Source organism: Salvia hispanica, chromosome 4 (assembly GCF_029641045.1).
Source record: "Salvia hispanica isolate PSC_SH4W2 chromosome 4, Shi_PSC_v1, whole genome shotgun sequence".
Taxonomy (NCBI): Eukaryota; Viridiplantae; Streptophyta; class Magnoliopsida; order Lamiales; family Lamiaceae; genus Salvia; species Salvia hispanica.
This window is the reverse complement of record NC_142695.1, coordinates 50,528,888-50,540,902: the sequence shown is the minus strand read 5'-3', so window position 1 is coordinate 50,540,902 and position 12,015 is coordinate 50,528,888. Positions and strand designations below refer to the sequence as shown.

General features: G+C 37.8%; 1 protein-coding gene across 6 annotated transcripts; it reads right to left on the bottom strand.

Moving 5' to 3' along the window:
• Window positions 1-627: 627 nt before the first annotated feature.
• On the bottom strand, window positions 628-11,202 carry LOC125191671 (mediator of RNA polymerase II transcription subunit 15a-like). 6 transcript variants are annotated; one of them, XM_089069512.1, is made up of 13 exons: window positions 10,928-11,201; window positions 10,742-10,773; window positions 10,457-10,618; window positions 8,741-8,852; window positions 8,504-8,624; window positions 6,061-7,461; window positions 5,287-5,357; window positions 5,085-5,159; window positions 3,473-4,855; window positions 3,004-3,348; window positions 1,966-2,166; window positions 1,797-1,885; window positions 628-1,090 (listed from the first exon to the last, which is right to left on the bottom strand). In XM_089069512.1, exons 3-13 carry the CDS (start codon window positions 10,606-10,608, stop codon window positions 883-885), a joined length of 4,158 nt encoding a protein of 1,385 aa, XP_088925638.1. In that variant the 5' UTR covers window positions 10,609-10,618; window positions 10,742-10,773; window positions 10,928-11,201; the 3' UTR covers window positions 628-882. The 6 variants fall into 6 exon arrangements, with proteins under 6 accessions (XP_088925638.1, XP_047945030.2, XP_088925637.1 ...); XM_048089073.2 differs by having other exon boundaries at window positions 5,287-5,348; window positions 10,742-11,202; XM_089069511.1 differs by having other exon boundaries at window positions 10,457-10,608; window positions 10,742-11,201.
• Between the last annotated feature and the right edge of the window lie 813 nt (window positions 11,203-12,015).

Here is a 12,015-nt window from a genome sequence, read left to right as displayed (position 1 = left end):
GAGCCCGTAATCATATTCATCATAGAGAAAACTCATGCCAAACTAATGGAACAGAAAAAAGATCTGCATACCATTCTTGAAAAAGGTATATTCAATCTTCAGACGAAGGATTTTTTTTGCTTAGATACTGCTGTGTGACTGTGTCTGTGTTTTGGTTCACAAGCTGTAGTTAAATGCTAGGCAGATTGCAAATTGCTAGCATATAATAATAGTAGTACTACATAAAAGTGACATTCATTAAATTAAATATTTGAATTTTCAATTGCTGTTTCGAAAAAAGCTAAGCAAAATCTTCGGCTGTACATGCTCATTTTCTTTTAAAAAATATCATTGTGATAGTTGATTGAGACAACATAATTGGTTTTCCAACTCATTTCATACTGTTTCCAGCCCCCCTTGCCACAATTTTGTCTTACCAAAATACTGCTAAAATAGTAAATAAAAAGATTCAGAAACAAATGAATAAAAATTAAGATTCCTCAAAATACGATACAAACATACAAATATCCTAATCAGGAGAAAGATACAATGTGTCGGATTGTTAAAAAACTATTATAACTGCCTTTTCATATAATTTCAAGAATATACTCATTAAATATAATCTGATGTAGATCAGACAACACACAATTATTCAACATCCGGCAATACATATGCACTTGCTGAATCAGCCAACGCTTCTTTGTCATTCTCAAAACCAGACAACATTTTTCATGTAAGCACAAAAATATACATCACATATAATACACAACTATTCATACATGAATGACCAGAACGAATTTCGACAATCGTCTTTACAGAAGCAAACCCACATCTCAAGAGTTTGCCGAAGCTACATTTTACAGCAAGAGTATCACATCCCATTGGGCTCAAGATTCCATTCGTTCAGGCTGCACTCCGGCAGTCATCCCATGTTCCGTATTTTGAGCTGAAGGTTCCACCACCACTTTTCTGGGCGAACTCAGAAATAACAGCACGAGCACAATTATCCCAAGTTCTGGCTATGTGCTCGAGTGACATTGGCTGTGAAAGGCTTCGCAGGGAGATGCTAAATCTAGATTTGGCCTTTATGGAGAGATCTTCATATTCCTTACTGTAGACAGTCAAAAAAGAAGATTAATGCATCCATTTTCAAACTGAGAAGGTAATTTCACCTACAAAAAGGGAAGTGGTCCAAGGCTGATGTGTAGAAGCCAAAATCTTAATTTTTATATTTCCTCTTTAATTTATTAACTAGTCTAAATTTCACAGTAATAACACCCGGAGGGTTATTAAAAGAAAGATTTTTTCTTCATCAATAAGCATTTCCAGTTTTATAGTAGTAACATTTAGCTGAGAGAATTGGAATGCATCAGACCACACTTAGTTGGATGGTCCTTGGCTATTCTATATTCATTCCATCTTACACTACTACGAAGTACGAAGCATGATATATCCATTCAAATTAGGCTTCAAAGAGAATGCACATTTGAAACGAGTGTATGTACCTTACAGCTTATTAGTAGTAACCTTTTCCCTCGGAAACTCAAAATAATAAGACCGATTGCAACAGAACATATGTTTGTTGTCTGGCGAATAGTTTGTTTACAAATATTAGATGCATCGGTTGAATATTTGGTACCCTTGTGAATTCCTTTTTTATTTGAATTTCCTTTATCTGCCTTCTCAATAGATAAATATAAAGGTAAATAAATCTGCCTTCCAAATCCAGTTATGGGTTCTAGCCACTTAAGAAATAACAGAATACCAGCATAGTAAGCAGGATACACTAATGTGGAGTAATTTGAAGATAAACTCACCTGACTTCAGCTGGAAACTTGTCCAGAAGTATAGGAGAGCAATTTGGATAAGTGTTTGGGACCAGCAACCTTAGAGGTTGAATTGGAGACTGCAATTTGGTGAAACGCACCTAAGTATGTAAAAGAAAGGAGAAAAGGTGGTAAGGATAAAAAGTAACAAAAATCTCACTATTTGTGCAGAAGCATATTGTGACTTTAGATTAGGGCTAAGAGCAACAGCACTGAAAGAGCACTTCACGATAGTTCCTTCTCCACCCTCAGAAGCAGCAGCAACTGCTGTTGGATCAACATCATCTTCACTGATATAGACAACAGTGTCTATAAGCCTTTGATTTATATCCCGCAACTCTTCTTCAAGTGCATGGTTAGCCTGCAATAATGAAAGTTCATCTTTAAAGTTAATAACTAATAGGCAACCTGCAAAGTCATAAAGTACAAGTGCACCAACATAGCTTAGCAAGTATTGAGATATTGCTTAAACAATAATTTAAATAGCATCATAGCAATCAATCTTGATGTGAATCTCCAAAATTAGCCCAAGACTTGTTCTTGTAAAAACACAATTAAAATTGAAAACTAAAACATTACAAAAATAACATAAAACACATTACATAAAAACACTAATAAACATTACACTGAAAAAGATAGCTGTTCCATACCACAAAAAGATGGAACAAAATATTGAATAGATGGGAGAATAGAAATGGAAGAAAGGTGTGTGAGGAAATGACCACTTGGGAGAATAGGTGTACCAATTGTGCATTAAAACCCGTACCATTTCAAATGTTGTCTATTTTTTAGGGACGGAGGGAGTATCATATATTAAGGCGAGCAATGACATATAAGCTTAGTGAACTTCTAGTTCTAAAGGAACCATGATATAAGACTAGTGAACTTTCTTTTTCTAAAGAAACTAAGAAACTTTCCTTTATTTCTACATTTCTAGTCCTTCTACATTTCCAAGAAACCCAGATCTAGAACTTTTCTTTTTTTAGGGTTTGACAGAAAGGGGATGGGTGAGATGCTAGCGGTGATTTACAACCCGAACTTCATCATATTTTTGGCACCATTCAGTCATATTGTTGCTTAATATTCCCTGAGCTTATCAACATAGTAGCTTGTGAAAGTTTGTTAGAAGGGTCAGCATAAATAAGTAATACTTGAATACCTGCTGCTCCAAATAGAAGAGAGTTGAGAATCGACATACCTCAGTTCTAGGTCTTTTGACATTCGATGCTCCAGTAGATTCTCCATCAGATTCATTACCATTTAAATGTCTGAGGTTATCATTATTAACACTCCCACTAGATGAAACAACATTACATGGCATTGCACTAGTATAACGTCTCATTTTCTTGGCACCACTCGGCCCATCTTGAGTGAAGAAATTTCTGGCCTGCAAGCGGCATTTAGTCATAGCAACTAAATCTTCACCTACTGCAGCACGTGATCCATTACCCGGAGCAGATCCTGCAATTCTGTCCACCATACTAACTACAGAGCTAATGTCACTAACAGAGGCACTCAAAGCTTTGGGAGAGATAGACTTCGCCTGTCAAAAAAAAGGCAATAACAAAGCATAACAAGATAAGATGCAATGAAGAGGTATCAAAACCCTTAGAGAAAACTGATTTTAAATTGGTTTGCCATATATTGTGATGCAAGTTCTACCATACCACTTTGATTAACCGTTCAACTGGTTGTTCCACAATATTAGAGTTTCTGGAAACAATGGTTGGTGCAACTCCATGAGTGACATCAGGACTGGGGAATTCTGCAAGTAAAGGTGAGGCAGATATCCCAGGAGTTCCAATAGCAAGGGACTGGTTTGGCATTGACACTACAGTGGTTGGATGAAGCATGCCATTTCCAGCATTTGAGATTGATGATATACCAGAATTCATTTTCTCTGAGTCGCCTGGCATCGGGGATGGAGCCATGGAAGTCGAAGGAGATGGGGCAACAAATGGTGAGTTTGCAGATTGCAGTGGAGTTACAGCCTTGTTATGCAAAGTCGGGATACTTTGCTGGTCGATTTGTGGAGAAGAATGATGACCAATCTGCGGGGATGTTGCCTGAAGAGCATTCTGCGACGACATGGAGAAAGGTGTTCCAGGCTTCATTTGTTGGTGATGATATGAAGTTCGATGTCCAGAAGAGTTATGCTGTTGAAGAACTCCTGGTTTTGCACCCATCTGGTGTCTCGTCTTCATATCATTTGTGTCATTCATTTGATTAAGTTGCGTCATTTGCTGTCCAGGAAACTGTCCCAATTGCTGCTGAGAGATTTGTTGTTGTTGCTGTTGCTGTTGCTGCTGCTGGAGTAACTGCTGCCTTGGCATATATTGTTGCTGCATCTGCCTTTGCTGGAACTGCTTTAGATGCTGGGATGAGAACATTTGCTGCTCCTGTTTTATTTGCTGTGGCTGAAGAGTATTGGAATTTGATTGCAAGGAACTGACATTTGACTGGAGTGATGTCAGCCCATTTTGTGAAGATATAGAGCTAGCCATCTGTTGAGAGACACCCACTGGATTTTGTTGTAGAGAGTTCATGGAACCTTGTTGCTGCATCTGGTTAAGTACATTTCCCTGCCCAGGATCAATATTTGAACTAGGCGGCAGCCCATCCAGCATATTCTGACGAGAATTTGAAACACCATAGCCAGAGGATAAGGTATTATGCTGCAAACTGGTCATATTATTCTGCTGTGTAGGCATCATAGAACCCTGTATATTCATTGGTTGCATCTGAGAATTCATTTGACTTTCATTCGAGTGCATTTGAGACATTTGGGGCTGTTGTTGCTGAGGTTGTTGCAAGGCATGCATGTGAGGCTGGGTGACCTGCCCTTGCAATGAAGAACCAGGCTTCCTGGGCCTATTTGAGGTAATAAGATTCAAAATCTGTTTTTCAACTCCAGCAACCTTCTCCTTCAGATTGGCCTGAATGTCATTCTTATTTGTCCTCAGAAACATAATTAGCCGTTCTAACATAACCTTAAGAAATCTAAGTTTGTCAAGTTGATCGTTCTTAGGCTGTTGAGGATGAGAATCATGCTGCAACAGAGTAGATACATATACATCAGAGAGAATCAAAATCAAGAAACAGTGCTATCTGGGTAAGGATCACAAGAGCGTTGTGCAAAATTGAAATTTATTTTCATCGTATTTTCATGGGAACCACATGACTGATGTAATAAAATTATGTAGCTTGACTGCCTTGCTTTTCACCATTATCTAAGCCCTTTTTAAGGTAAATATGAGATTATGTAAACCAACCACTTACCTGCTGCAGCTTGGCTGCCATTCTCTGGTACATGTCATTGAGTTCAGGGTAATACAGCTCATGCATGGATTTAATCTGCAACGAAAGAACAGCGGGTGAAGCATAACAGTTCAAATTAGTAAATCAGTAGAGAATGCCATGTGATTAACCACCTCAAAAAATCTTTTAGATTGAGAACAGAAAAAACTGCATCCAACAATACCTTTTGATAAATTTCCTCTTGCCATTCCCCTCCATTTGCATTCCCAGTCTGTGAGGAGGAATCTAAAGATGCTACAGTTATCATGGGTTAGCTAGGTGAAAAGATAAGAATAGCAAAACCTTACAAACAGATGGTAGCAACAGCACATGCGAGGAATTTATGATGACTAGAGACTGAACAATCTTACTATCTCAATATGTGCATTGCATCCATATCAATTGCTAAGAATGAATGTACATCTGTAATGCCAAATTATTACATTGTGGAAGCAACAAAGACAAACTGCAAACGGTTTCATCATCTTCTCAAGCGAAAAGCTATGTACTAACCAGTACTATTCAATCAGAGGCAAAATCACTTATATTCTGTCTCTTAAGCCTGTCTATATGTTATACAAGACGATATCTTCTATAGATTGATAATCCATCAATCAAGCAACTGGTTTTCGAGAGATGGTCGGACATAGTCTGTCTACTAGTCAAGACACTTCTAAAGACTTCACAAATGCTCACAAAGTTTAAATTAGTAGCCTAAAAGTAGTCAATAAAACAATTACTTAACAAAGCATCAAATGAGACGAGAAGACCTTTTTATTGCATAATTAAGAGCAACCACTTTAGATATATTTGGAAAAATATTTCCGGTAAATACAATGATAGTAGAATAAATGTTATATGTGAACATGGCCTAATTATGTAGTACTACTTAAAAAGAGGACTGAAGTGGTAAAAAGGAAAAACTGATATCTTTAAAGAATAAAGAGTAAAAACTTACTCAATGGAACCTCTGGCATGACTCTCGAAGATTGCAACAACTGTTTCTGCTGATCAATTGTAGCTTGCTGTTGAAGCATGGGACCAGATGATTGAATTCTCTGTTGCATGTCTCTCGGTAATGTATTTGACGGTTGCTGCAAACCCATTTGCTGTTGCAGCTGCCCTGGCTGTGACTGGATCTGTGACATCAACTGCTGCTGCATTGGCTGCGACTGGGATGGTTGAGCTTGGTTAGGCAGCATGTTTGCCATGTTCTGCTGCATTTGCTGCTGAGCTGCAAGCTTAGATTGTTGTAGAATATGGACAGGTTGCTGATTTGATTGCAAGCTGGAGTTAACATGTTGGATTCCACCCATTTGCTGCTGTTGGAAACCAGAAAGATTTGCCTGACCACCTGATTGTTGTTGATGCATATTTGGGAGGTTATTCTGCTGACCACTTGACTGCTGTTGATGCATGTTTGGAAGGTTATTTTGTTGATTGATAGACTGATGCTGCTGCATGTTGGAGATGTTGTTCTGCTGAGTCATGATTCTTTGCTGATGCTGTGTGTCAATCATGTTATTCTGTTGGGCAATCATCTGATTTTGTTGCATGTTTGCAGGACTTGGCTGTTGGGTACTAGGCTGCTGTTGCTGTTGCTGTTGCTGCTGCTGCTGCTGCTGACTCGAGAGCATTGGGTGCTGTGACATAGAACTTTGCTGCTGATGCATGACGGGAGGTTGTTGTGGTTGTTGCTGCTGCTGTTGTCTGAGGACTGGTTGTGGTTGCTGTTGAAGCATAGATTGACTTGATTGCTGAAGAGATGTCTGTTGATTTTGAAGTGTCGATGACGCTGATGTTTGCCTCAAAGAAGATTGCATAACAGCTGGCTGAGAGGATTGCAGCTGATTTGGCTGCAATAGGTTCTGTTGCTGCTGCTGCTGCTGCTGCAACTGAGACTGCACCATAGATTGTTGCAAACCTCCCTGCCCATATTTCTGCTTCAAAATTTGTTGTTGCAGCTGCTGATTGTAAAGATATTGCTGTGAATTCTGAGACTGCTGTTGGCCATCCTGTGAAACAACCTGCTGCTGTCTACCCATAATCTGTCTCTGGGAGCTTGCATACATATTAGCAGGCACACCTTGCCCCATTGAATTCCCTACTGCATTCGGAGTTACACTAGACATGTTTTGCATGTTAGGATTCTGAACAGAAACATTGGGCATGGTACCCTGGGACATGCCGCCAACAGAGGGCATTGAAGGTGTCAAACCAGCAGAATTCGGCACTCCAGTTGATGGGATGTTATTCTGGATATTTTGGGATAAAATCTGTTGCCGGGATTGATTAGAAACCATTGGAATTGGTAGTTGCTGGACCTGATTTTGCATTTGGGACTGCATGCTTTGAGAAGCTGCCGAAGATGCACACAAAGAGGACAGATTTATCAGGACAAGTATATCAAATGTTAAGAGTATGGAAGCATGTTATATTGATGAATAATGAAATCCGCTTATGGGAAAAATCATCAATCTTTAAGAAGCTATAGCAACTCTATTGAGTAACAATAGAGAGCTATATTACATGTCAATTCAGAGTATAGGTATCAGTGCTTCAGTGAGAAGCAAGTGTACCAGGACAACTGAAAATGGCTACCTTATGAGAACAGGAACTGAACATAAGAGACGAGATCTACACCGGTATGTAGTTCAGGACGGACAGCACTCAATTGTCAAACAATATTAGCCTGATTAAGTGCTTTAGTAAATTATGATTAATGTAATCAAGCAATCTAAACCATGCTTAATGCATCAATAATAGATTAAATTGAATAAATTTGACTTTTCCCACTGAATCTATGTCATAAGTTTGATCATCGTGGTTCTAAAGGTGGAATTTGTTTAAAATATTTTGCAAAGTTATATACACACTATTCATTCCCATCTGTTAAGGTAACAGAAGTTCTAATGACTGAAGACTGAAATACTTGGGTCAAGAACAATCCAGAAATAATGTTTAAGATGAGATGGCAAGAGAAGTTTATAAAGGCTAGATTTAAACCATCGAATCGAGTGTCTGAGACAATTTTTGATAAATTACAAGTAATCCTCAATTCCACTATTTCTACTGATTTGACTTTTCAAAGATACTAATATTTGACAAGATTATAATTTTTTAAAAATACTCCAATTGACAAGGCTAAGAGTCATAAGAATTAACATGTCTATAGCTGGGTGAGTTTCAATCCACACAGTTACCGACTTACTGCACAATGTACTACAGTCTAAATACCATTAGAGTCATCAAAAAGTAAAGCAATGTCTGAGATATCCAAATATTCGGTATATTTTCTCGATACTTGCATTTTTCAGGAAATATTCATGATAGTTCACATTACAAATTGGGCAAAAATGTAAAAACTATCAGGGGAGAAATAGAAACAGATGTTCCTTTACCAGGATCTTGAGGATTTTTGCTATTACTTGCAGCATTAGACTGAAGAGAATTCGCCATAGGATTCTGGGATTTGTTCTCCATTGTCAACATCTTCAAAGATATTTTTCTTAAATAATCCGACTGTAAACAAATGAGAAAGGTCCAAGTTACAGTAAATTTCAGTAAAAGGAAACCAAGCAGTCAATTGCAACATTGGCTTTTAAATAGCTAAAAGGTAAACCATGTGAGATGTATACCTGGCTAGTTGCTGCAGTATATATTTTTTCCTCAAATCTGATGGCTATTTTCTTGAGTTCCTGCAGTCCCTCTTGTCCAGAGAAAGGAAGATGTCTTTTCAAAGTCTCCATTCTATTAATTGAGCATCATATTGTTAGTCTGAAATTGACGACATGAGCTGGCAATGAAAGTTTATTTATGTAGATACATTTGTACTGATCTTTAGGTAAGAAAGTATGATTTCAAAATAGAAGGCAAGCTTCACAAAAATTGGCCAACATAAGTCCATATCAAAAGGAATTTACTCGACTTTCAGAAGTTCTCAAGGTCAGCACTCAATGCATTACAACTACATATTGAATGTTTTCTATTGACTTACCCCATCAATCTATTCTCCAAATGTATAGCAAAAGCACCATAGGCTTGTGAATATTATCTGTTTTATTTAGAAAAACCACACTCTACAGAATTGGCATCTCGAACCAGAATTACAAATAAGACGTCTACTTCCTCGTGATTCTCATCTGCACTTGAACGTTTCACAGACCACAGGGACCAGATAACTAGATCTAACTGACTTTCTAGCTCCAGCTGCCTACTAATTCACATTTAATCCTCAATATTATCAGTATATTAGATGACCTAATCCCATGATATGGGATTAGAGAGAATCAAGGAGACTCCTTAAAAAGTATTGTTCAATCTAAACAATGGAACTTAAATGAATAAGGGCCTTAACAAATGAGACGTTTATGGTTAAACTTTTATTTCTCAAGTGGCATGCCACATCAACTAACAATTGCCAAGTTGTAACACAGTATAATATCTGAAACACCTAGAAGCAAGAATTGAAGTATTCAAAGGTTCCCCAATATTTCAGTTTTTGGGTCACTCATTAAAAACCTTTTTCCTGAAATTCCCATTGAAATTGATATATTTACCAAAATTTTGTTAAAACTAACATACCCATATTTTCATCTTTGCTTACACAAGCTAAACGACAAAATCAACTTTAGGATTCAAACATCCAAAAATCAACAAAACATTTCTGTTTTCATGGTTGCCCATATGGCCCATGTCCATAAATTATGATGAACAAAAAATTCATTTTTTTTCTAATACTGATATCGAAACTGGCATATGCATGCAGCCAAATTTTGTAGAGCCTGAGATACTGATAGCTAAACCACAAAATTAACCTTAACGGTTCAAATATATGAGAGGTCCAGCATGTGTTGTCTACACTCTATGAAGGTTATAGACCATACAGATCTCATAATCTCCTTCAACATTTGTTGTAACTTTTTCACATAAACTTAGAAGCAATGTTTGTTACTGGCAAACAAATGGGTAAATCCAGTTTGGGAGAACAGGAATGAATGACCATTAACATGTTTTTTCCTTCGGACAACCAATTTAAAACCTCATGTTTTGTCAAACATGTACCAGGCATCTAAGCCATGGTCATGCAGCATTTAAGAGAAGAAACTGTTGTTTCAGGTTTTGGTAGCACTACTCTTGACCAACCCGTGATTGGATTCAAGCTAAAGCAGCAGTTAACTAATAAACTAGCATACATGTTCTTTAGCAATGCACACCTCTGCTGGTCCACTATTCCCAACCAACACAAAAATTCAGGAGGGGATTCGAAAGCATGTAAAGAATCTTAATAAACCAACAAAAAGGGGCAAGCTCAAGAACACCAAATAATAAAGGGGAAAAACTGGAAATGTTACATCTTGTTTACAATCCTCTGTCTGGAATCCTGCTGCAGCTGACTCCTCCAATCGCCGCCTTCCATACCGGCGGCGGGCACTGCTTCGCCGCCGATGACCTGACCGGGCATCGGAACCTGCCCTTGCGCTGACCGCCAACTGTTGCTGTCCATCTACCGCCTCCTAAAACAAGCACAATTCACGCGACTAATTCAAACACCACCATCATCTGCCCTCTCCAAACAAAACAAAAGACGATTTCAAGTAGGTTATGTATGAAATTGAGATTTTGACTGAAATTTTGACCTTAAAGGAATCAGCGATGAAACTGGAACAAGCTACAGTTGTGGATGGATGAACACAATAATTGCAAATCAAATTAAGAAAAACGATGATTCAGAGTAGCGTGAGAGGTGAGTGAGTTTGGGGGTAGGGTATCAATCCAATCCAATCCAATATACCTAATTGAAAAACAAGTATATATGCATGCACCTTGCAAATACTGCAATTCAATAACTCTTTTACTGCTTTTCGAAATCAAAAAAGGGAACTGCCTAATTGAAAAACCTTGGAATTTAGTGTTGCTCGATAACCAAAAATATTATTGAAATGTATACTAAATTCTTCAGGCAAGCATATGGAATAACTTCGACTTGTTTGGTAACTGAAAGTCTCGTGAAAATCTTCTTTTTATTTTTTTCTTTTACTAGATATGATATGATTTCCATAGTTAATAGATAGAGAAAATATGCATAATGCATATTGTATAAGGGAAATTTTGGGGAAGGGGATGCGTGTATTTTTTGTTCTGCTTTTGATAATAATTTTATAGGGTAACTGCTTTTAAAGCCGCCAACTTTCAATGAATTTTGGTTTTTCCCATGAATTTTAAAAAGTTCGTGTAATGTCATGAATTTTATTGTCGGTTGTCATTTTCCCATATCAGGTTTTCCGGTCTGATTCAAACTGTCTGTTTCCTATTAAGACAATGTCCAAATTCTTTTATCTTACTATCATTATCTTCGTCTTTGAAGTAGCTTCGCGTGGGTACCTTGTACGCCTCAATCGGAACTCAGATGGAGAAGTTATGGCCATTATGATGGCACAAGGTCGCACAAAGGTCGCAGCCTTCATCAAATGACCATAACTTCTTCATCCGAGTTCCGATTGAGCGTACAAGGTACCCACACGAAGCTATTTCAAAGACGAATATAACGATAGTAAGAAAAAATAATTTGGACATTGTCTTAATAGGAAATGAACAGTTTGAATCAGACCGAAAAACCTGATATGGGAAAATGGCAACCGACAATAAAGTTCGTGACATTACAAGAACTTTTTAAAGTTTGTGGGAAAAATTGGAATTCATGGAAAGTTGGTGACTTTAAAAGCAGTTACCTCTAATTTTATACCCAAATTTTATTTGAGGATTAGTTACTTCTTCATTTCTTACTCATCTCCTACTAAACACAGTGATGGGACTAGGCCTGCAAATTTAGTCCGCGGGTTTCGGGTATACCCGATTCCGATCCAATACCCAACGGGTTTTGGGTATCCGAAATCCAAAATTATGAGTTCGG